The 26,066-nt window shown below is 44.9% G+C and overlaps 1 protein-coding gene across 1 annotated transcript in view; it reads left to right on the top strand.

Moving 5' to 3' along the window:
• Window positions 1-26,066, top strand: part of SFRP4 (secreted frizzled related protein 4) — a 201,814-nt gene that overhangs the window by 104,226 nt on the left and 71,522 nt on the right. Inside the window, exon 4 of the mRNA XM_069613270.1 lies at window positions 10,232-10,430. Within this exon, the coding sequence (XP_069469371.1) occupies window positions 10,232-10,430 (199 nt within the window). The remainder of the gene's footprint in view (window positions 1-10,231; window positions 10,431-26,066) is intronic.

Below are 26,066 nucleotides of genomic sequence, written 5' to 3'. Positions count from 1 at the left end.
GGCACTCTGAGGCGATTCCCCTTCCAAAAGCCCTGGTTTAGCATGTTAAAAAAGGAGTTAAAATATGGTGCTTTTGAGGTGCTGTTAAACTCTACTGCACACGTTTTACCTTTAGAAAAATAGCATTTCCTAGACTGCAGCACCACTTTTCTAGTTTACTGAAAGCTTAAGGAAACGTTCTTAAATTAGAAAGTGATAGTCCTTTAAGAAATGCTATCAAAAGGATAGATTTTAGCAGCTTTTGTTCTCCCCGCCAATTCTTCCACCCACCTCAGAATGGTGGTGCTGGAAATGAAGTGGAGAATGTCTGCTGCCTTCACTACTTTTATCACAAGCTTAGAATAGGCCTCTGAGTCACAAACTAACGCCAAATTCTTGTTGAACAGCTTACTTTATATCACTGATGTCGGCATGCTATACATCAAAAACGATTGCTTCTTTCCATCAGTTGCTTTTGTACATCACACAATAACTTCCATGCCTGAAAAAGGCATTTACTAAAGATAGAGGTCTTGAAATCTCAGGGTAGAAAACCTTTTGTCACTCTGGGTTTTGGAACAATGATCAGGGGCATTTGGAACATTGTTTATATTTCAAACTGAAAAGGGTGGCTTTAGTATAAGTTGGTCTGGAGGGCGACACCTTACAATTCCTTGAATTGGTATCAATTTAAGTTGGCAATCTAATGCCGTATCTTTGAGGCCATAGGATAAATTCAAAGATGTCGCAGGTCACTGTATCCCGACGGTAATAAAGCCTCACCATCACCGTAAACAGTATAAAAAAGAAAAGAATGCAGGACTCTGCGCCATAAAAATGTGTTTATATTTAATAATATTGCATAATCACACATTAAAAAAGAAGCCCATGTATGATAACATGTTTCGGCTCTGCTGAGTCTTTTTCAAATCTGGGCCGTATTTGCATATAATCAATCCATAGGACTGATGTCCCTGTAGTAGTAACGGGGTAATATCCCCAGTATAGAGTCTGATTCCGGCAAGCAGAAAAAGTCACACGCGTCGGCAAAGTACTTTGGATATATAACCACGTTACTACTACAGGGACATCAGTCCTATGGATTGATTATATGCAAATACGACCCAAATATTATTTATTATTAAATATACACACATTTTGATGGAGCGGAGTCCTCCATTCTTTTCTTTTTTACATTGTTTATATTTCAGTTTTAGTTAAAATCATGAAATACATGTGAAAAGCTAAACATATGCCAGTTCTAACTGATTGTGCTAAAGATAATGCTCAGTGGCAGAGCCAGCCCCTAAATTGCAGGCAGAAAAGAACACTCGGAAGTGACATTAAGCATGGGGCACAGATGGGAAAGTGGTGCTACTGCAAGAACCTGTCCATTCTCTTAACTGTGAGAGCATTAACAGGCAGTAGCAACGAAAGAACATTGGCGGAGGACCGAAACCTGCCCTACCCCTTATCAATATACCTCCCATGAAAAAGTCAAACACTTAACTGCTGTCCTCAGGGTTTAGATGGCTCAAGTCTTCTACTGATTAGCACCTGTTTGTGAAAGTAAATATCCTCAAAATTGGAGTGGAAGATAAGTGCAATGGGCAAAGGAATAATAGGTCAAGAAAGGGACCGGAGAAAACAATATTCACCCTCCTCGTCTCAGAGGAAATTTGTGTATGTGCAACTTCCAAGTACCGGGTGTGAAACCTGATCTGACAGTCTAATGGGTTAATACACCTACTGCAGTGGGTATCCACCCTTTACTTCCCCAAACATACTTCTTCAACACTTACCTCTTAAGCATTCACTTTGTCAAACATTTGCTTCTTCATGCATTTACTTCTTACCTTTACTTCTGCTTTTTCTCATTGTCAAGGTGGAGATGGATATGGCAAGGTTAGCTGTAAGACTAGGGTTGGGATAAAGGAGGGTCTAGGGGGAAGAATATGGGTGAGAAAAGCAAGGGGTACAATAGTCTCCCCCTGTAATGATGAAATGAGTGTTAGAAGTAGTAAACGATTGCAGAAGTAAAGGTTTGAAGAGGTAAATGTGATTAAGTGAATCAATGGTGAAGTGAATACTGAAGTTATAAAGACATGCATCCCTGCAGTTATATGTGTGTAACCAGCAGGCTATACATTAAGCTCCTGCTGAGATACTGGTACTCGTTTGCTTGCTGTGCTGGGAACAATAGTCGCCTCGCAGTATCTTGGAAAAGTGCCCTCTTTGATTACCTGCACAAGTAACTTATCAATACTCACCCCTTGGCGTCACTGTCCCCTTTTTATTTTTTTCCTCCGGTCAATTGGGAGAGAAGGGAAGTCTTATGCATGCCATTGTTTACCGAGGACAGAGTGCACAAAGCAAAGGCACAAATGACAGTGGGCGTGCCGTCTCTTAGAAGGGCATCGGATATTGGATAATCATTCATGGCCCCACTTGCGAAACACTTTTTCAAACGGTCTTCCAACAGCCCCCACCCCCAACACTTTGTTGCTGGCTGCAGCTCTGGAAAAGCCTCTAGAACATATTTTGTATCTACTTGTTAGCCCACCCTATTAAGTAATTCACACTACACCACTAGACTGAAGCAGGAACACACATCACCTCCAAAAGTGCTTTGCCCACTGAGCTATCTTCTGAAACATATTTGCACTCACTTATCAGTAAAATGCATTACAACTCCTGTTATAGTGCATGATCAATACATTGCACAATGATATGTGAAAATGCTACACAAGTTGGGTGCTGGTGAATTCACACATTTTATTTTCTATAGCGTACACAAAAGGCATTACATGATTAGTTTAGTTTAGTTAGTTTATTTATTTATAATACGCACCAGACCCAGGGGCATCAGGGCGCAGAAGATAAGGTTAAATTCAGCTTGGTTACAAGGTACATAGGTACATGAAATGCAGGACGAAATGTACAGTATCACAACAATATATACAGTGTAAATTACATGATCACATAGGTTACAGTGAGATTACATGGGTACCTGGAGTGCAGGACGAAATATACAATAGCACAACAGTATATGCAGGGTAGGTTACGTGGTTATATAGCAAAGGATTGAGAAGCAGGACGAAGTAGACAATAGCACATCAGTAAATACAGTGCGTAGTTGTATAGCAGGTTCAGAATGAGCGCAGTACAATGGGAAGGGTGTTCAAGTGGTCTAGTGCATAGTAAGCGTGTCCGCAAACAGAGGAAAGACGTGGGTGAGGATCGTCAAGAGGGAGTTAGTCAGACTGATTAGTTATCAAACACATTATCAAAAGAGGAGCACATAAGATGTTCACTTAAATTGGCTACTATGTTGGGCAGTAATGTATTTGTCTGCATTGTGAAGTGCAATAGTTCAAATCTTCTCTGCCATTCTATCCCATAGATACTAACATACAATCATTTGGGATGGTATTTGAGACACTTGTGGAGTAACTCCTCTAAATCCCCCTGTGTGGCAAAATTCAGTAAGGTCTGTGGCGGACCAGAAGAAGGATGCAGACTCTTGAACGACACATTTAGAATGACTTGATTATATGATAGTGTGAAAACCTGACTATACCTATTGCTATGGGGTATTCCCTATCTATTTTACTAACTAAGGTGCTATCTTGCAATGTCCAAAAAGAGTGAGTCCACTGTCCAAAAACGAATACTATCTGACCCTACCACTCGGTTGAACCAAAAAGAATAAGATCAGGAGAATGTTTCCCTTCTCCTGGCAGGTGCTTCTTGCACTGTTCTTTTTAGTCTTTAAACTCCAGTTTAATATGCAATTTTCAAATAGACTTTTGTGACTGCTGTAAGGGTGCAGAAGTAAGACTCTGAGATGGAGGGGTCATTTATTTTATTTATTTATTTATTGCATTTTTTTTTCTACGCCCAAACCATTGGGTATAACAGCGTAGGTTACATATATCTTCGTTTTCATGTCAGGGTTATATACATTTTGTTTTACTGAGATGGTACAATCATATATACAGCTTGGTTATCATTTGACTTTGCAGTTAGCTAGTGATACTGAGAGGGGTGACCCACTCCGTTAAAGAGCTGGTGCAGGAGTATAAGTATTTGCTGAATAGCCATGTTTTGAGTTGTTTTTTTAAACTTAGGTAAGGAGGTTTCGTTGGACAGGTGAGGGGGGAGTGAGTTCCAGATGCGCGGGCTGCGATGGGGAAGCTGACATTACCTGCTCTTGTGGTGGTGAAGCGTGGGATGAGTAGCTGGGTGTTAACATTAGATCTGAGTGTTCTGGACGGGATTTTGCATGTAATGCAACTATTGAGGTACGTGGGAGCATCATCAAATAAGCATTTGTGGGTGGTGGTTAGTGTTTTGTGGAGGATTGTTGTGTTCACGGGGAGCCAGTGTGTGTCTCTTCTGTGTTGTGCGATGTGTTCCCTTCTCTTGATGCCCAGTGCTGCTCTAAGGGATTTATTTTTTGTAGCAGTTGGAGTTTGGTTAGGTTTCTTTTTAGGTGCCTAACAACAAGATGTTTCAATAGTCTATTTTGGTTAGGATGAGGGCTCTAGCCAGGGTTAGGCAGTTGTCTGTAGATAGAGAGTCCTGCTTAGAGTGATGAATTGGCGGTGTAGGCCATTGAGGAGGCGAGAGCGCTAATGTGGTTGTTCATGGTGAGGTTGGAGTCGAGATGTACTCCTAGTGTTTTGACTTTGTGAGAAATGGTGATGGGTGTGCCATCAATCATTATAGAGGTGTAGTCTGGGTGGAGTTTGCTGAGTCTGGTCGGGGAACCGATTATGAGGATCTCAGTTTTTCTCCATTAAGGCACAGGCTGTTGTTTGCCATCCAGTTTTGGATATGGGAATAGATAGTGTTGATGGTGGTCGTGTCCTGTTCCAGGTTGCCTGTGATGGGGATAAGGATCTGTGTATCATCAGCAAAGTTTGTGTAAATTACTCCCATAGCATCGAGTGCAGCAAAGATTCATTTGGTTTAGGTGTTGTATAGAGTGGGAGGGAGACAGGAGCCTTGTGGTACCCCTAGTGGTACCGGGATAGGGTCTGCTGCAACTTCCCCTAGAGTGACTCTTGAGGTACGGTCAGAGAGGAAGGATTTTATCCAGGAAGTGGCCTTCTGGGAGAAATGGAAGTTGCTGGAAAAGGTTTGGCATAGTTTGTCATGATCGACTAAATCAAACGCTGCTGAGAGGTCTAAGAGTAGTAGGGTGCACAATTTACCGTAATCCCTGGGATCCAAGAGGGCGGTTTCAGTACTGTGGTTGGGGCGGAAGCCTGGTTGTCTTTCCCCTAGTAGGTGGTTTTGTTCAAGGTGTGATTGTACTTTGGTATAGGGTATTTTGTCAATGATTTTGAGGAGAATTGGCACTGTTTTTATTGGCCTGTAGTTAGTGGGGAGAGTAGGATCTACCGAAGGTTTTTTGAGTAGGGGTGTGACCCATGCTACGTTTATGGATGCTGGTATTTCCCTGGAATTAAAGGACTCATTCACAAATCTGGTGATGGTGGGTGCTAGTGTAGAGACGCAGCCTTTGACTACTTTAGCTGGGGTACTGTTGCCTTTACAATTGGAAGGCTTGAGTGAAGCTATAGTTTTGAGGACTTGTTCCGAGGTTACTTGTGTAAAGTGGAATTCTGGTACGTCCAAGCTAGAAGTCATGGTTGGATGGTGGGGGGGCGAGGAGGTGAGCTCTAGTAGTATTTTTTGTGAGGCTGTTTTAGGAGCGTGGTCACTTTAGATGATAAGGCATCCTGAATGGTAGTGCACCAGGCTTTGCTGGGGATTATGGGGCTGGTGGGATGGATAGGGGATTCTAGTTCTCTAATAATAGTAAATAGCTCTTTGGTATTGGAGGCTGCAGCCGCTATGCGGTCATTAAGGGATTCCGCTTTGTGGAAGAGTACACTAAGTTTGTAAATTTTAGATATTTGTTGTAGTTTGGTTTGAAGTTCTGGGGAGTTGTGCCTCATCACAAGTTTGGCGGTAACCCTTAAAAGTGGCAGTAAAGGAATTAGCAGCGCCAATACCGCTCCACCAGATCATGAGCCTGCGCAAATACCTTTGACTATAAAAGCAGCCAGCGCTACTACAGCCGGCACTATTACAGCCGGCGCAATAATAGCCGGCACATGCGCCGCAAACACAACCACATTACAAGTACATGTTTGGCAGTATTAGCGCAGAAAACAGGCGTAAATACCGCCAAAAACACGCAGTTACCTCCAGCATGCAGCCAGAGGTAAAAGAACACAGGTGCCTTAAATGATGCCACACGTGATCCAAATCCACCCAAGAGGGCTACATAAGGCACAGTCCTACCGCAAACATTGTTTCCAAAACCATGTTGCCACTAGCCACTCTGCTGGGACAGGGAGCTGCTCATGCTGCTCCTGGTAGCTGAGAGGCAGGACAACCAGTTCAGGGCACAGGGAGTGCAGGTGGGGGGTGGGCAAGAGGAGGAGGAGGAGGAGGAGAACCCAAGCAAGGCGTGCCGTGATCCCCACGGTCAGGCCCTGACCTTGGACCCTCACGGACAGCCAGTTGGTTACCCTGTACCACCCCAAAAGGGAGACCACAACCAAGCAGCTCACCACAATAGAGGACGCCATAGGGAGCAGGATCAACATCCGGACAGCTGTGCCCCCACTGCTGAAAATAGTGTCCGTCCTACAATTCCTTGCAATTGGCACCTTCCAGCACCCTGTTGCCATGATGCATGGCATGGCACAGCCCACATTCTGTGCAGTGCTGTCCCAGGTGCTTGCAGGCCTCCTGTGGCAAATGCAACGCCATATCTCACTGCCTACCACCCCAGCCCAGGTCAATGCCATGAAGGCACAGTCCTATGCCATTGCCCAAATGACAAATGTGATTGCTGCCCTGTACCCATGTTGCGCTGGTGGCCCCCCAGGCCCACAAAGCATTGTACCGAAACTGCAAGCACTACCACCCCCTGAATGTACAGCTGACCTGCAAACCCAATCTCATAATCACCCACTGCTGTGCCCGCTACCCTGGTCCCACCGACGATGCCAAGGGCCTACGGAACAGCACACTGCCAGGATACATGGAGAGGCACAAAGGACATTGAACCTGGATAGTGTGTGAGCAGAAAAGCCAGTACACATGCGCTGCACGGCATATGCCCAATTGGGGTTTGAGGGGTTTCAAATGACCACAAAAAGAATGGCATGAAAAGCGAATGGAAAATCCACACATGACCACCTCCCGCACCAACGTCACAGTACAGACCATGGAGCATACACATGTTGGACTTACCTACACGGAGAAGCAGTAGTACACATACAGTAGCAAACAAACACATCAACATGACTACAGGTACCACAATGCAACATGCACCTACCAAAGCAATGCTGACAAATGGACAAATTGCCTCACAGGACAACATCCCTGCCAGGGCCAGGGCCATGAACCCATGTGCGGCCAGACCACAATGTCCACCCTTTGCCACCAGACGCCCAAGGAGGGTCCATGGGGAACCCAGCATGCATGGTGTGAATACACAGCCACATGACAGCCACCGTTTCCACTGCACCCGTCACCGACGGACACCTTACCTAACATATGTTACAAGGGAACAGGGTGCATGCGAACCACAAATTTGCATGGCAGGAGCAGCACTGCATACACAGACATAGAATAGACAAATGCCGCGAAATTAAGGCCCATCTGCATGCACAAGCAGTCCATTGACCTGATATCGTGGAAGTCCACCACTACACTGTACACCATGACTAATGCCTGTGCCTCCCCCATGCAGGTGACTCCAGATACCAACAGCTACCCTGGCTAATGACCCCTGTGCATGACCCACAAACACCCCAAGAGAATGCCTACAACCATGCTCACAGCAAGACCTGTGTGTGCATCGAGCGTACCTTCTGCTTCCTGAAGGCACGTTTCCGGTGCCTAGACCGTACCGGTGGAGCCCTGATGTACTCCCCAGAGAAAGTTGGCATACACCAACTACCCATCACACAATCATCCTTTTCCACTCCCACCACAAACTCCCCATCACACAAACCTCCCTCCCCCTCCCACTACCAACTCCCTATCACACAATCAATCCTCCCCCTCCCACTACCAATTCTCCATCACACAATTCTCCCTCGCCCACCAACTCCCACCATCACATGGCAATCAGTGCCCCAGAGTCCTTCACAACCGTGGCACAGTGACTGTCTCTGCGACATGCCCTGCTGTGACCCCTCTGTGGGTGTGGTGGAGGTGGATGGGACAGAGCCTGTCTTCAGGCTCTGCTGCCGTTGCACCTCTGTGCTCTGCCGGATGGCTTCTGCTAGTGCAGAAACCTTCCGTCATTTCCCTGAACCGTTGTGCAGACAGTGTCAGGGCGGACGTGTTGGCTGTCATCTCAGCCCTGTTCCGTGCCATGGCACACACAACCCTGTGGGTAGCCCCATGGATACTGTCTTGAATGGCCTGCAGGTGTGCGAAGTGAGTGTGGCCAATCTCCTCCTTCTCGTTGTCAGTGCTCCATGTCCTTGAGCCTCTGCAACAGCATGCTGCGCTTTGGACTGCACTGTTGGGGTGAGGGGCTATGCACCTGCTCCGTGCTGAATGCAGGGGAGCCACATGACGGAGTGTCAACATCCAGCTCTGTTGTCCGTGTGTGCTGGCGGCGTGGAGGGCTCTCTTGGGATTGAGGAAATTCGGCAGATGGTGACACCGGACTGCTGTGCCCCTGTGGCTCCTCAGTCACCCTGCCAGCAGATGTGGCTCAGTGTCCGTGCGTACAGCTGTGGATGTGGGTGCAGTGTGCCCAGCACTGCTCCTGGTGGCGTGGGCATTGCATTGGCCCTGCTCTGTTGCGGCGTCATGCACCGGGACATCCGCCTTGGTGTGGCCTGTGTCGGCCTTTGTGGGTGGTGGTGGCAGATCTTGTGGGCCTGGATGCACCGCTCCCTGGTGGGCCTGGATCATCTTCCTCCTCCTCCAAAGCCCATGGCGATGTGCGAGTGCCTGTAGGGGACATAGGAAATGTTGTCAGGTATGGTTCCCCCACGTGTGTTGGCATGCAAGAAACAATTGCTATGGTACAGAGTGTGACCCCACACATATGGTCAAAGGGGCATGGTCGGTCATGGGAGGATGCATGTGGACCAAGCGCCATGGGGTTGCTTGTAGCCATTGGTGTGTGACTATGACCTGTTGGTCATTATCCTCTGTTTGGGTAGGGTAGGGTGCCCTTGCTGGGGCAACCTATGTCTGACATGCATGCTTGTGGTCCTTCATGGCCCCACATCCCCTTCCCGGGTGTCACTCACATGGAGGGGTGGCTTGTTCCATAGCACCACCATGGCTCTATTGGGCACTGCTGTGCAGCCAGCAGGGTTGTACTTTTCTGCACAGTGATTGGGCCCGCAACATGCTGGTGTGACTGCTGCACAGTGTTGTGGCCACTACCTTAGTGTTGTCCAGTGTCCTCCAGGTATCGTAAGGCATTTCACCAGGGGGATGGCAGCCTCTTGGGCAGAGGTCAGGGGTCCTCAAACATTGAAATCTATAAGGCAGCCACTTGGGCCTCTCCCCTGCGTTTGTGAAACACTACAGGCTGCTCCTGCCCGGAGAGGCGGATCAGGAGTTTGGCTGCTCCATCATCCGAGCAGTCTCTGGTTAAGCATGCCATAAATGTCCCTGGGTGTGCTGATCTTGTCTGAGTTGAGTTGTTTTTCGTGCAAGCGCAGCTGTTACTATGGTCTTTGGTATACTTCATGAGTAAGTACTGGGATAAGAAAGAGGGACATGGAGGTAATACCCCTCTAGTCCTATTCTTCCTCGCCACATGGACTCACACCGCCACCCAGGGGCTGGGTGCTTCAAGTATTGGTAACATTCAGGAGGAACAAAGGTAAGCCACACACTTTATAGGGGGATGGGTGATGGTGGGAGTTCACCAATGGCTTGAATTGGAGAGGGAGTGGTGTTGGGAGGGGCAGGTCATTCATGAGCAAATACTGGGACGAGGAAGACTAGGACTAAGAAAAATGAAGATTACGAGTAAGCAATCCAGGCATTTGTATTTATCACCATAGCAGCGATGGATATGTTGAAGCACCTCATCTTCTATATGGGGCCTTGTTGCAGCCAATAGTTGATGAACAGCTTTAATGGTATGCAAATGATGTTTCTAACTCTTCCTAAATTGTTATTGTTTCATATTAGCTATTTTATATGTGTTATGTCCTGATTATGGCTGTTTTTCTATTCCCAGTTATCCATGCAAAAGTAAAAGGTATCAGCAGGAGCAACTGTAATGAAATAATCACAATTGTTGAAGTGAAGGAAACACTAAAGTCGTCAACAACAATCCCTCGTTCCCAAGTTCCACTTTTTACAAATTCTTCCTGCCAGTGTCCCCATCTTTTACCGAATCAAGATATACTCATTATGTGTTATGAGTGGCGCTCCAGGTAAGAGAAATACTCAGTTGTTTAAACTAAGCCAACGTACACATTACAGAAACATGCGGGGAACAAAAGCAAGGAAAACACTGTTTTTATTAGGTGGTTGAATGTGTGCCATATTTTAGCCACTGGACACAAATTAATGAGTATACTTTTGTACGCAGTTAGCTAATTCCTACTGGGCAATAATCTGATAAGTGCTGCGCTGAGTGCAGTGTTGTCTCGTGGTTGGGTGTTAAAGTAGTAAGCAGAGATAAGAACATATAGCATGTTAAGGATTGAATGGTGGGAATGGTTCCATTCCTATGTAAAGGGGAGGTCAATTATACATTTTAAGGCCAAGAAAGGATCAAGTTATGTAGCTTCAGCATGCTAGAATGCTACAATCTGTCCAGGTTTCTCTTTGAAAATTCTTGAACATCTTTCAGTCTTCATAGATGTTTGCACTACTTGCCAGTGGCAGGTTGGATCAGATTTAAGGTCCTATTCATTGTCCATCAAGCCGTTCATCATTCGTCCTCTTTTTCTACAAAGGAGAATTTCTAAATTCTTACCTACTTGACAATTAAGATCTTCTAAGATCTTCTAACCTCAGACTTTTGAATTTAGCTACTGTAGGATCAAACAACAGCGTTTGGGTTGATATTCTTTTTGCTATTAGCCCCCAAACTATGAAACTCACTTGCAGTTCATCTCAATTTTCTGGATTATCATTCAATTTTCTGGGAAACAATGACAATGTGGCTTTTTCCACAAATTAAGATATATCTTTATAAAGGGTTTATTTTTCCTTCCTCTAGTGGCAAGATGCTTCTGACTATATGTGCACTATATACATGAAATGAAGTTAAGTAAAGTGTAAAAGAGGCTGTGTGCAATGAGCTGGATCATTTGTGGACAGAGAGAGAGAGATGGAATGGAGAATGCTAGTTGCTTTTTTCATTGTGTCTCATTAGGTGGCACTTTAGTGAGGCGAAATGAATGCCACTAGTAGGTGGCAGCCTACATGGATGTAGGTGGCAGCCTACTTGTAACCATCTGTCTGAAGAATTCTCCTTTTTGATAAAGAAGCCTTGGCTAAATCCTGAAAAAGAAGGATGTCTACATCAGACAACTGAATAGCTCCTTGATCTCCTGTCAGTTAACATCATGTTCTCCTTTACATAAAAGAAGTGGACACGGTTCCAAACATCTGGCATCACGTTTTTAGATTGCTGGCAGGTAGATTAAAACGCTTTGTGTGACGTCTAGCTACATGTCAGTATCATCGGGCTGATCCAGAATATTTTGAAACAATTTCAGAACAAACTGTCTTTCTTAATTGATTTTTATATTTTGTATTAAATCCTCACTGGATTGTTTTCTCCCCTGCACATTGCATTTTGGGTAGGGGAGTGCTGTCCCTTGGTTTTCCTTTCTTGATTAACATTCCATCCAGCCCCATGGTGGCTGGATGTGTTGATCCAGTTCAAACACATAGACACAGAAATAAATCAAACACATACTACACATTTAATAAAATACTTTTATGACCCTGGTGTCTGTGTCTTTATTGCCAGGACTCCCCTTAGTGGACAAGCTTCCAGCCCCTACTAGCCTGGCCCCATGGGGCCACAGGCTGTAGTAATTAAAGTTACGAAGGACGATGGAAAGCTGTCAGAGAAGAAGGGTGAGTTTAAAGAAGAGTTGAGAGTGTTGTCGGAGGACGTTGAACATACTAGGAAGGCAGTGGGAAGGTTGTGGGATGAGGCTGATAAGCAGGAGGAAGGTGGTTTGCTAGGGAGGATGTTAGGAATCACCAAGAGGTATCAGGAAGTGAAGTCAAGCAACGAGGTGGAACCAAGGGGAAGGTGGTTAGAAAAGATCACAGATGTTGAACAGAGGAAAGTTGGATTAGGGATGAGACCCTGATCAGGAGGGGTTGAACCCAAAGTGGGAGAAGGTATGAGCTTGTGGTGAGGGGATGAGGAGGGCAGGACCAAAGTGGTGGCTGGCGCCCGGTTAGGTGGGGAAGAAACCCCTCCTGAACTCTGCTGAACTAAAGGCGTCCATCCCTGAGACCTAAAATGAGCATCTACTAAGAACCCAGACACTGATCATATGGGTCATAACCTAGTGGTAGGGAGGTCTAACATGAAGCTGAGGTCCTACCCTGCGATTGGGCAATTGCTTAGATCTCAGAGGAGAGCCTTTTTGACAGGGATTGGATTGAGAAAGGGGATTTTGACGTCCACATGGAAGCCCACGCCTCAGAATTGTTGGTAGGTAGGGCTTGGGTGGTGGGTCAAGGAGGAAGGGGAGTGGACCCCTACCTTGAAGAGACTGTTTTAAGCAACCCCTTTAGTTGGAGAACTTATTCTGAACTTTGAGTTACACCCATAGCTTTACTTTGGTGTTAGGAAATCCTGTAGGGTGTTTGAAAAATACTTTTCTACAAGCCCTTTATTTTTTTGCCCAATGAAAAGCTCTGGCCTGTATCTAGTATTTTGATCCCAGTTGACATACTGATAACTAACTAGAATCAAAGATTCACATGTCAAAGGCTCTTCCTGCCTTACAGAACTGTTGGGGGGACTCTGAGGGCAAACAGGCTCCCAAAGCCAGTGTCCCCCGATAGATATTGTAATGGGTTTCTGAGAGTTAGTCCAGTCAGACGTTATGCCTGCCTAAACGAGTTCACGCTCATTTTGTGCAAGCCAAGACAGCATTTAGTGCATTTCAGAGACACATTCTCTGGGATGTCATTGACAGGTCTGACACTTGGACCTCTGCTTTTTGGAAACTTTGCTGCATGCATGCCAGCTCTCGAGTCGATGCCTGGTTGGATCAAGATGTATTACAAAATCGTTTTTGATACACTGGTCTAGTTGAAACCACCCTCTATGTTTTTTTTGCATGGCAATTTCCCATGGTCATGTAGGAAAGTGGATAGGATGTAGGAGTAAACAATAATTACTCACTGTAGTGTCTACTTTACTCGTAGTCCAGTCCCCTTTTCTCCTCACACCCTCCCACCTAAAATCTATACTTCTGGCAGGTGCAGTCTAGGCAAATGGAAAAGGACTGGCGGGTGAGGGCGGGGACAGCTTCTGTGAGGGAATGGCCACCTGTGTGGTATGTGGACAGTTGCACAATAAAATTAATGGGCATCTTTTTTAATAGATCAAAGAGGACGTGGTCTTATCCCTCTGGATGGTACTCCCAAATGTATGCAAGAAAGGGGACTGTGGACTAGGAGATTAGCATTTACTGTCACTCAAATGATAACCTTCTTTTCAAGGTCTTCTGCAAAGTACATTTTAATGTGTTAGCTTCTAGAAACTTCCAAAGAACAAGAGCAAATGCAAATGTTCCCTTTTACTATAACGTCGAATTCTGATGTGGAGTTTGAAGCATTTCAGGGAGATTCAGTAACAGAAGTGCAAGGAGATTTAATTATTTTCCAGGGATAGCACAATTTGGCATAGTGGGGACCGTTAGGGGTAGGGCTTGGGCTTCCAGAGAACAAAGCGAACAGCCAACACTATAACACATGTCCTGGCTACAGCGCACTTAAATTGTCCCATGTCAGGCCAAGTGATTCCCTGTTCATTCTCTGACTTGTAGTTCATTTAAAATGGGATAAGCACAACTACAATCCAAGAAAGAAGAGTAGAAAACACAGCAGAGTGCTACTCATGCCTAACATGAGATAATTTGAGAGTTCTGCTCCTTCCAATTTTGGTTTTGGCACATTTTGGTGTTGCAAAAGCACCACCATATTGCCAAAACAATGCTACGGATAATAGTGAAGTAAGGCTGTTAGGAAACAAACTATCTGGTTGATAGTCAGTGATCCGCTCCTGATGTGGAAAGAAGCATTTGTCTTTACAGTATTGACACATTACTAAAACTGTAAAACATCCATCCTGATAAATGTAAATGTTGCAGACCTTGTAATGGTTTCAGTATCTGTCCTACATTCCAAGGCAAAGGCAGGCAACTTGGAAAGGTTCCTGTAATCTATTATGGCAGTACATATCGCAGCCACCTTGAAATGATGCTCCAAGTCGTTCATAACGAAGATATGACTTCATACAAGACACATTGGGCCTCATTACAAGTCTGCCCGTCTGGAATTAAGGGTTGCAGTAGCAACGTACCGGCACCGATTGCGGACCGGCAGACTACAACTGTGCCGGCCGGGGCCTCGGCACCTGGCAGGGCCAGACCTGCCAGGCGCACCGGCTCCGGTAGGCACAGTTTTCACGGAAGCACCAGCACCATTAGCAATGGAGGCTGTGCTTAGGTCTCCCCACTACCATATGGATTTTCGCCCCCTGAGATCCTGGCCCGCCGAGACTTGTTATGTCCCGGTGGCAACGGGATCTCAGGCGGAAGAAACAGTGTTACAGGGTTGACGGCAACCCGCCAGTGGCACCGGCGGGTTACCGCCAACCTCGTAATTTTGGCCTATTAAGTTGTTTGCTACAAGATATACATTTGTCTACACACAGTTCAAAACAAGGATCAATTTAACTTGTAGCGTACAGACCCTTTCATACAATTGATAGCCACAGCAGGGTTTTATATCAATTAAAAATATCCTTTTGATGTCGACATACTCAGTTGAAATTGAGTTTGTAAAATTAACCTTCACTGTACACATAATCAACTCATCCTTTTAGAAAACCAAAACAAGTGTTTTAATTGCCATTATTGCACTGTAATTTAACACAACGAATTGATGACAATTATCTGAATTAAAACAATATCTCTTTCAAACCTTAGAACATACCTTCACAGATTTCTTTCTATCAAAAAAATGACATTGGCAAAATAATCACAAGTTGCACATTGAACAAAATATGTAGACACTCGCGTTTAGGTTGCCTTCAAATTACAAGTAACTCCACACTTCCCTTGAACAGAGTTGCTGTTTTCAGAAAATTCGGAGACTTTTGAAGCATAACAGACCTAAGTGAAAGTGCATATGCTCTCTGGTCAGCATTTTCCAGAGTGTCGCAAACTGCATAGATGCAGGTGTCTTCGTAAACACGAGCATTGGCAATGCCAACAGTTTTGGCTTTTGTGTCGCCATGGGATATGCATTTGCCAGACACTGCTGTAGTGGTATTAACTGTCCATAAATGGTAGCATCTACAAAATGGTGCGAGCAACTGGGCATGTAATAGCATTGCCTGGCAAATGCCTAATACTTACACACAAGCAAAAACTGTTGGCTTTGCCAATGCTTTCTTTTAACAGGACTACAGTGAATGACATGCATAGTGACATTTTTATTACACCAATGACTCCTTGACAGGGCCAATTAAGTCTCAGAAGAATGCCTTGAAAAAAACACTGACAGGCAATTCCAACACACAGTTTGATGGTAAGGCTTGATAAAGCTAGCTCAAAGAGATCCCAGGAAGTTGTGTATTGTGGGGGCAGGGTGTGGGTGGGACTGGCCATAAGGATTAGCATGGCCATGGGCAGTCAATGGGTGGATAAATAACCAAGCAACACCTAAAAACTTTGTGTCCCTCCTAATATGACATATCTCTAGTTGGACTCATGGAATAGTTGTGGTTTATGGTTGGTGCGTTAGCGCCACCTAAAAGCTAAAACAAATAAAGGAGCTATTTACCTATCCACGTGATTGTGTGGGTTTGGCTTGTGTTTACACTTCGATATTAGGCGTTTTTCCCCCCAAGACGGGTTCTCCCAGAGCAGGAAAAACCAGATCGAAACCATTGTGACCTTTCTGCTACAAACCTGGTAGCTGTTCTGGTTTTCCAAGGAGTAGCCCGCATTTTGCAGCCCCTTTAATGGCTCCACTTGTAGATTAGCAACTCCAAAAAAAAGAGGCCACTGGAAAATGTCTGGTCAGGACAAGGTAGTACTCTCTAAAGCCCACTGCTAACGCACTGGGGAAGGAGGCACGGTGTGTAGTGATGTGGGGGAATCAGAAATGGACTAAATAACACTATAAGAAGCCCCTCACTGAGTTCTAGACTTAGGGCTGTTTCTCTGAAGAAACATTTGCCAAAGTGCTGCATGCTGTCAACGGTGTACAGTCAAAATGTCGAAAAAAAAGGTTGAAAGACAAAAATGTCGAAAAAAAGGTCGAAATAAAAAAAGTCGAATTCCCTTTTTTTAAATTATATATTTATTTTGGGGTCCGGGAATAAAAAAAATGGGTAAAACAACAAAAACAAAAAAGGGGGGGCTGAAGGGGGACCCCCCCATTTCCAATAAAAAACGACATTTTGACTTTCGACCATTTTGTTTTCGATTTTTTCACTATGAACCGCTGTCAACCCATATTTATCCCATGCTGTACTTTCCTGGATCCTGTGCAGTAAATATCCTAACACAGTTCAACTCATAATCAGGTGTTTTTCAAAAAATATTGTTCAAAATACCACATGTTTTACCGTTAGTACCATACTTTTAATGAAGCCCTTAGTCTAAATTGATGTCTTTACCTTCACCTTACACTTTGGCAACAGTGTTTTTTCCAGGCCGTTTTGGATTCTGTGCCTGATTTTGACTCTACCACTCCTGCTTTAAGTAGGCCATTTCATGAAAGTCATCTGTAATTCCATTTTCTGCTTTTACTTATCTCACTACATTTGAGCTATTCAGTGCATGATGCCCTCTGGGGGCTGATGGAAATGTGTGATATCCCTTGGCTCATCACTCTCTGGTGTAGGTGAAAATGTGATATCCAATGGCCGCTAGTTATCTGGGCTAGACAAATGTGAAATCCATTGGATTATTGCTCTCTGGGGTAAGGGTGCATGTCAATATCCATTGGACTGCAGCGCTTGGGCATTGGGGTACATAGAGTGTATACTAGATATGCCACACACGCATGTAGCTCCTTTTAGCATAGGAGGGAAGTATACTACTTCTAGGTCTTCTCCTCTACTCTTTTGCTCCTGTAAAGGAATTCCTCAACTTTACGACAAGCGCCCTTTTCAACGGACCTGGATACTCCCCCACCTAGACCTGACGTCACTGCGCTGGATGGCCCTCCATGCTAATTCGCTCTCTCTTTCAATTTCTGATACTTGTTCATAAATGCATCCATGGTTCTTGCCATGCAGTACCTTGCTGAATACATCTCTCTGTGCTCTCCCTCTTGAATTTGCTGCTCTTCATCTCTTTACAACTTCTCAGCCCCTGGGCCAGCGTGTGCCTCCTCCCGCATTTGTTCTTTTTCTCGACTTGCCCCACTTCACTGGAATGTTCATCGCCTGGCAATCAAAGCCATCTCTTCAGTGGAACTCCTCAACACGAGGCTGAAACTCTGCCTGTTATCAATGGTAGGACTGCCCCATCCACTTCTCCTGCATTCTGCCCTCAGGGCTACTCCATGTAATTTTTAAATATGTAAGTACTGGCCTCAGGCTCTGTGTCTTCCAGGTTTAGGTTCCTGTTGTAATCCCGCCTCCACCCGGTATACATCATAAATCCAACAATGTCCCTCTGTAAAGGCACTATACTCCAGGATTGCCACTGCTCTGTCATCACCTGCTTTGTATGCCATTTCTATTTGAACACACACCTTGTTCTCAGGGACGTCACTTCACCAAAATGCCAGGGGTAGGGTAGCAGTAGTGATATCACATGACCCTTGACGTCTGATGACGTCACAGGAAGTTATGTCATTTTACTCCACTCCAAAGTGATATCGGGGACTGCGATGGAACCTGACCTTTCACCCCTTGACAAAACAGGAAGTGGCATCACGTAGCATTGTTTCTAAGTACACTATGACAAATATGGTTACGATATCACTATAAAGTGATATACATTTCATACAAGAATGGATTGCCATATGTATCGTTGAGATCAGTGTGTATAGGCCCAAATTACCAAATGACTGTGAATGCAAGCAGACGTCCATGGCCAAATGATAATCATGTGTTATTATATGGCACTTACGCTTAAGCGCATTATATAGAAAAAATATACGTACAATATCACCCAACCTGTGTTGGTACTCATTTATCGACCTCAGAAGGATGAAAGGCTGAATTGAGGTGTTTATGAACGGACTAAATCAATGCCTCACCCCTTGAAGTGTGCCTGCTTTAATGAGTCTAGCAATTATTGTATACAATTCCAGAAAGACACATTATTTGATATTCCTATTCTTTCTTATGTAGGGTCACTGCTGAAAGTGTTAGACTTGCGTAACCCCTGTTGTTTTTTTTAACATTTTTTGTAAGAGACCTGGTCAAGAAATCCCGCTACTCCAGAAGCAAAGAGCCACATGGCGCTGGTCACAGCCCAGAAGCTTCCATTAAAAAAAAAGAATCGTATTTTCTTTTATTTTATTTTTAGGGGTAGCCAGGGAGACCACAAGGGTAGCAACGGAGACCACAGGGGTAGCAAGGGAGACCCCGAAATTACGTCCCTGATTGTTCTTAAAAACATACAAATTAAATCTGGAATGTGACGAGGGACAAAAAGCCTGTGGGTGTTGATTGGCAAGTTACCCTCCTGCTGACTTCCAATGGCCATGCTAATCATCTGGCCACTTCCACCCACTACCTGCCCAAACACACTGTCCAAGGATCTCTGCTCTATCACTCAGTAACATCAAAATATGGACTTGTATGGGGCTGTCACTGTTATTTGTAAGCAGTCTTTTAAAGGTTGATGGCTTAATGGCACCTGTAAATCAGCTCCTGATTTAATAACAACTGTCCCAGGCCAGAGTATCTTCAGACACCTAATTTATAAGCAATATGTGTCTCCTTGCTTCTGCTCATTGCGCTTAATTTGGGTTAAAAATAAGAACTGGGAAAGGTACCAGGCTTTTGTCTTGCACTTGCTGTCATATGGCCAGGGACTCTCACCATTTGGCAGTCTAAGGCCATGTCATGGCCACGTAGTTCCATTATGACAGTTCCTGGCAAATGCCTACACACAAGCCTAAACTGTTGGCCTTGCCAATGCTTGTTGTAAATTGAAGTTGAAGATTGATATGCCTCTCATCTAAAGCCTAATGATCTGTAAACATTGACATTTGCATCTGTTTATTTTATTTGTATAGGCATCAGTGCAGTAAGTACGTGGCGCCTATATAGAATGTGGTGGGGAGTGATCTCTGCAAAGAATTAGAATGGTCCTGAGAAAATATTGAAATGTAGAAAGGTGTTCCAGAGTGGCTCGTGGAACAGTGTCAATTTTTGGCTGTAGTTTTATGCGGTATTTGTAAAGTGCAGACTGCCATTGATATGTCTTTGAAGCACCAACTATGGAGACAGAGCAAGGTGTTTGCTAAGACTGTTACTGGGGGTGAGAGCATGACTGGAAAAATAGAGGGGATTGGTAAATCATGGGAAGTAAAGAGAATTCAGTGTGTTTGTTACCATTAGGTATGCACTGAAATGTGTAGGAAAACATGGGTTTGTGGGAATATGTCTACCCAGAGCAGTGTGTTTGGAAGGCCATAGACCAGCCACCCATACATTTAAGTGTGCACCCTTTCACCAAACCCTCGCACACGCACACCCATATATTTTATTTTATTTTTTACATTTATAAAGCGCACAAAGCAGCCCTTGGGCATGGCTTACTTAGTTACAAGAAACAGTTGGAGAAACATACAACAGCCTGTCTGTAGTTCATGGTTACAGTGAACCAAATACCAGGCAGGTAAGAGTCAAATACGTGCATGTAACGTGATGGAAGGTGGGGCTCTCCGGTTCAGAGGTTACAGGGGAACCGGATGACAGAGCACAAGCAGGGAGATGAGATATCTAGGGGCCCTTAAGGTCTAAGCAGGGCACAGCTAGTTGAAGAGCATGGTTTTGAGTGCTTTCCAGAAAGACATGATGGAGGTCTCATTCCTGAGGGCATTTGACAGGGCATTCCATTGTTTTGGGGCAATGAAGGGGAAGCTGGCGCCGCCTGCTTTGGCTCTTTTAATGGTGGGGATGTTAAGCTGGTTGGCGTAGTGGGATTTCTTGGGTCTGGAGGAGCTGGCTCTAACAACTTTTTCAGAGAGATAAGAGGGGACATTGAGAACGAGGCACTTGTGGGTTATAGCTAGCGTCTTTAAAAAGATACAGTCGTTGACCAGGAGCCAGTGGGTCTCATGCCTGGCCTGGGAGATATGCTCTCTCTGGCGAATATCTAGTGTGGCTCTGAGCGCATTGTTTTGAATAATTTGAAGTCTGTTCACATTTTTTACTGAGGTGCCTGCAAAGAGAACATTGCAATAGTTTTGCCCCAATAGTGGGTCTAGCTATTGAGAGGCAGTTCTGCTTGGACAAGTATGGATTGACTGCATTAATCAGTTTGGTTGTGAATGAGGCAGAGGAGGCAATAGCGCTAACCTGGCGTGTCATGGAAAGTGAGGAGTCCAAGTAAACCCCCAGAGTTTTTACTCAGGGCGAGACATATTGTGTTATCTATAGTGAAGGCGCTGTATTGTTTAATAAGTTTGAAAAGAGCTTCCCTGGGGCCTACAAGGAGGATTTCTGTTTTATCCTCATTGAGGCAAAGTCTGTTAGCTGCCATCCAGGCGTGGATAGTGGAGTAAATCTTGTGCGGTGTCATGGCATCTTTTAATATGAGCCAGAGAAAGGGAGGAGGACTTGAGTATCGTCAGCATAGTTGGTGTAAGCTATGCCAAGGGTGTCAAGTTTGTCGAAAATATTGTATAAGGTGGCCGACGTGCAGTGGATGGTGGTGGGTGCTGCACAAGCCTCGTCGGAGGAAACTTTCATGGCTTCATCTATCTTCGATTTTCCTATCATCTATCTTCCTCTCCACCTGTGGTGTTCCCAAGGGGTCTCACCTCTCACCATGGCTTTTCAACCAATACCTAGCAACTCCCGCCTGCTGTATTGCCATTTTCTGCTCAAACTTCCAGTGCTACGTGGACAACACTCAACTCATTTTCAGGCTGCCCTCGGCCACCTCCTCCACCTCTCTCATCACTGATTGCCTAACTGCCATTCAAGATTGGTGTGCCGCCAACGATATTTGTCTGAATGCCAGAAAGACTGAGATCCTCCTCATCGGCACACCTTCACCTTCCTTTCCTTTGGCCCTCCTCCAACCCCACCTGCGAGGCCAAGAACCTTGGTGTCACCTTTGATTCCACACACTCCTTCTCTGCCCACGCTGATGTATCAAAAAAGTCAAACTTCCTACTGCACCTCCTCAGAGGTACTCTTCCTTTCCTCTCATTCCCCCAGAGGCTCACTGTCTCCCAAGCTCTGGTTCTCTCTAGGTTGTACTATTGCAACAGCCTCTATCTTAATCTACCTATCTCTACTCTCCGCCCTTTGCAACTTATCCAGAACAGGACTGCAAGACTTGTCCTTGGCCTCAAGCCCTGGGATCGTATCTCTCCAGCTCTGAAATCTCTCAATTGGCTCCCAGTGAATGCAAGGATTAAATTCAAAATCCTCTGCATTGTCCACAAAGCTTTCTGGGGCCTGGGTGCAACATATCTTGAGCTATCCGTCCGCAAATACCTCCCACCTCCAGCACTCCACACCTCTACCTCTAACACCCCCAGGGTCAGTGGTTTCTCATCGAAACGAGCTGGGGGTAGATCTCTGTCTTAGGCTGGGGCCTCCCTCTCGGACAGCCTCCCTGCCACTCTAAAACTTGAGGAGAACCATCTCCTGTTCCGGAAGCACCTCAAGACCTTCCTCTTTGCTTCTGCCTTCGCCCCTCTCTCCCCTGCTGATTCTACTCTCCCTCGGTACCATGCACCTGGCCATCCTCTTTCCTCTGGGCCCAGGTACCTGCTCCTCTTGCCACCCTCACGCACTGTCTCCAGGCCACCCCTTGCACTGGGGTCTGTATCTGTACCCATACAGTCCCCCCCTTACTTTTCTTTCTGCACTTATCAGACCTACCCAGCCTGCTGCCTTAAACCCAGCACTTGCCACTTGCTGGCTGCACTCCCACTGTTTGTTGCCTTTTTATTAATTATTTAATTATTATTTATGTTTTTTTTCCTCCTCGCTCTGCACTCTCCGTTTGTGCCCCCTTCCATGCACTTCTCCCCTCCCCCTCTACCATGCACTTGCACGTTCTCAATGTCACTGGGCCTAGTAAGATCGTTGTTTTTGTTCTACCCTGTTTCCCTTCCCTTACCTTGTCTCACTCTGAATCACTTGTGAATGAGCGCAATAGAAATAAAATTTCAATATCAATATCAATTGCTCTCCCTTCAACGAAGGAGGTAATCTATGTAATAGCTTCCGGGGTGAATTGTGCTGAATTGGTGAGATGTCTGCAGAGGGTCTTATGATCCACAAGGTCGAAAGCTGCAGATAATTCAAGAAGGAGGAGCAGAGCGGATTTGCCTTCATCCATTATTGCAGCTAATTTGTTTTTTGTGTGTGCACCCTTTCACCATACACTCACCCAAGCATACCCAGCCCACATCATGCACTCACTCATTAATACACATTACATGATATACATATATATATGTAAATATATATATGTATATATATATATATACATATATATATGCACGCACACACATTTAAAGAAAATACATTTTCTTACCTTTAATCTGTTGGTGCAGGCAACAAGGCATTCAGCTTCCAGCATCGCCCAGGAATAAGGGCCAAACTGGAACAGAAATCATTTCTTTTTGAAGTCATAGCGACTTCAAACAGAAACTATTTCTTTTTGAAGTCATAGGGCACCCACACCCCATGAAATGGAGGCCTCCAGCCTCTAGGATTCCATGTCATGGCATGTGGGAGAGTCCTTGGACTTCCTAAATAAATGGTATATATTGTTCTCTAGTCACTCTGCCTTCATAAAGAAATTATTTCTTTTTTTCTGTTTCTTAATTTGATAAAAAAAATATATTTTTTTTTAGACTGAGGTGGCCCCCTCCCAGGACATGTGAGGACAGCGCACTTGCCAAGTGTTTACTATCTACAAAATTAGGTATTGTTGCAAAATAAGATATAACTACATATTTAGGTTTGTGGGGGGAAAACAATTAATTTTATACGTGTGTAACAGCTCAGTTAAGCAGTAAACTTTAACGGTATATCTATGTGCAAACGGCAATCACGCATATTTAACCAGCGCCTAGAGACAATAATAAGTGACGATGATGACAGAGGATTTCTAGGTACATTAATCATTTGCTAGGCATGCAAAAACTAACATTCAAGCAACAAGGTGTGTTCAGCAAACGTCACTGGCAGATGGAAAATAAAACTGTTATGTGGTACAAGATAACATCTGAGTTTCCACAGCTTCTCATGCATGCTCGGTGCTGGCTCATAGGGCAGTAGCAAGTAGCGTTTGCCATTACTTGAACTGTGGAAGTTTCTGGAGTTAAGGCTAGTTGTAGGAAAACCTGGCTTAGACTTCAAGTGGTTGTACGCACAGTTGGTCTAAATGTATGCGTCCTGATGCCTGTGGGCTTCGGCACTAAATAAATAAAATAAACACATTTTAATTACTCCAAGAGCTGTTTTGCAGGTGCTCTCAAACCATTACAATTCAGAAGATTGCTTCAATAGAGCAATGGTGTACAAGATTGTTTAAAAAAAAGAAGACCCCATGTGGTTGGGGGGTGGTGTTCTGGGTGAGTGTGGGTTGCAAATGGGTGGAATAGTTCATTCCCTTTAAAATGCGTGCCGCATGCATTGGGCGGGGACAAATCCAATCAACACGTGCATCCTCACATGCGATTTGATCCCATGCCATTGGTTTTGCCTCTTAGGTGGGGCCTTCAACCAGTCCCTCCTGCACCTCAAAAGTCCCCTTTCAGAATCAAGGACCTGCAAGTTGTGCGCTCTGGTTGCAAAGTCCGAGGTAGAAACTGCACCTCAAACCAGGGGTCGAAGTGGAAGGGAGCGGTGCTACCCTACTTTTTACAATTATGTTTTACTCTTCCTATACTTTTATTTTAAAAAGAAACCGTTAAGGAATGGCTTTGTTTTAAAATAAAAGTTTAGGAAGAAGTTGAAACTTGCACTTTCAGAGCACTGCATTGAATGTTCCCTTAAACAGCAAGTGCATGTGTTTGGGGATTTGTAGTGCGTGTGGGTGGGGGCTTGGTAATGGGGTTTGTGGGGAGTGGGTGCAGGCTAGCCGGAAGCAAAGTTCCACTACTTCTTTTTGTACACTTCGACCACTGCCTCAAACGGTGAGATTCCAGAGCTTTATGAAACAGAACTTAAGTCTTTCAAAAAGTCTGTATCCACGGAGCTGCTGTTCCTTCAGCGCTAGAGAAGATCAGCATCGACCAATCAATTAACTGTGCTTATTCAGATATGAAAGATTAATCAACAAAATAATGCATAACAATTCTGTCGCGAAAGACTGATCAACAGTAAAGATAGTAAAAAAAACAGTAAATGGTACCAAATTGCAAAAAACAATATTCCATCTTTGCAACAAATAAGTAAAATGTTGGCACGCAGATTTAACAGTCTCACATAGACATATTACATCTTCGTATCAGGGGTGTTGCTAGGTCTGGAAAAGACCCGGGGCTACGCTAATGTTGTAACTGTCGGGACTGGGGGCTAGCTAGCCTTTTGGTTGGAGCTCCTGAGATTCTATCCGGGGCTACAACCAAAATACCAGGGGCTATAGCCCCCTTAGACCCCACACCCCTAGCAACGCCTCTGCTTCGCATCATAATTTTAATGCATTTAAACGCTCAGATTTTTAAATAGAAAACAATCATCCTCACAGCATGATTCTAAAATGGAAACAGACAAAATTAAAAAGTGAGGGACCGTCTGAAGCTTGCCTATGTCATGGTTTGGCAGTCTCACGACAAAACATAGTTCTTTTATACCATTCCGTTTTTAAATAGCAAGCAAATGCGACCTCAACCGCGGGAACAGACAATAGAAAAAAGAGCTGGTTTCCATTGGTGCAGGCCGCCTGATCTAAGAACATACTGTAGACATTTTAAACGCAAGTCACTATAAAGTGGACAGAATAGCACAAAGTGCGACAGTGATTCTGATTCCCAGCAAAAACAATGGCCGTCAGCTGTGTGGGAAACGCCCTACCATTTATGTTATGTTATGTTAACGGTACTTATATAGCGCACCATCACCAACGGAATTGGTCCCCAGGCGCTCTGGAAGATCTGTAAATGAGAAGGTGGGATGGGTTAGTAAGGTGAAGAGGGCGTAGGATAGTGGGAGGAGTGGTGTACTGCTGGCAGCTTTAACTCGGTAGACACCGGGTGCTGAGCTTTGGTGCGAGTATTGGATCGTGTCATTCCGCGTGTGCTGTTGGTGCGGCTTATGTGTTGTTGCAGTGTGGTGCGTGCAGCTGACTGTGCGAGAGAGGGTTGTGTGAGTTTTTTTTAAGTATGCAGAGAGTTAGAGTTTATATTGGTTAGTGGGTTATGTGACATTTAACATGCAAGCATTCACAGTTCTATTTAAGTGTCGCACTTGCTGCCCTACACAATTCCGTCTGAGTGTGGCACTCACCAACCCTAACGATACCATCCAGATACCACAGAGGCCAATGTTCATAATTCTATCAAATTGCGGGACATGCCAACATTCTCAATTCCTTCTAAGTGTAGTGCTTGGCAATCTTCACAATTCCGTGCAAGTGCGGCACTCAGTAACATTCACAATCCCGTCCAAATACGGCGCAGGCCAATGT

This window comes from Ambystoma mexicanum, chromosome 5p (genome assembly GCF_040938575.1).
Source record: "Ambystoma mexicanum isolate Mex_15411 chromosome 5p, UKY_AmexF1_1, whole genome shotgun sequence".
NCBI lineage: Eukaryota > Metazoa > Chordata > Amphibia > Caudata > Ambystomatidae > Ambystoma > Ambystoma mexicanum.
The sequence above is the reverse complement of the archived record's forward strand: the minus strand, read 5'-3'. Positions and strand labels throughout refer to the sequence as shown.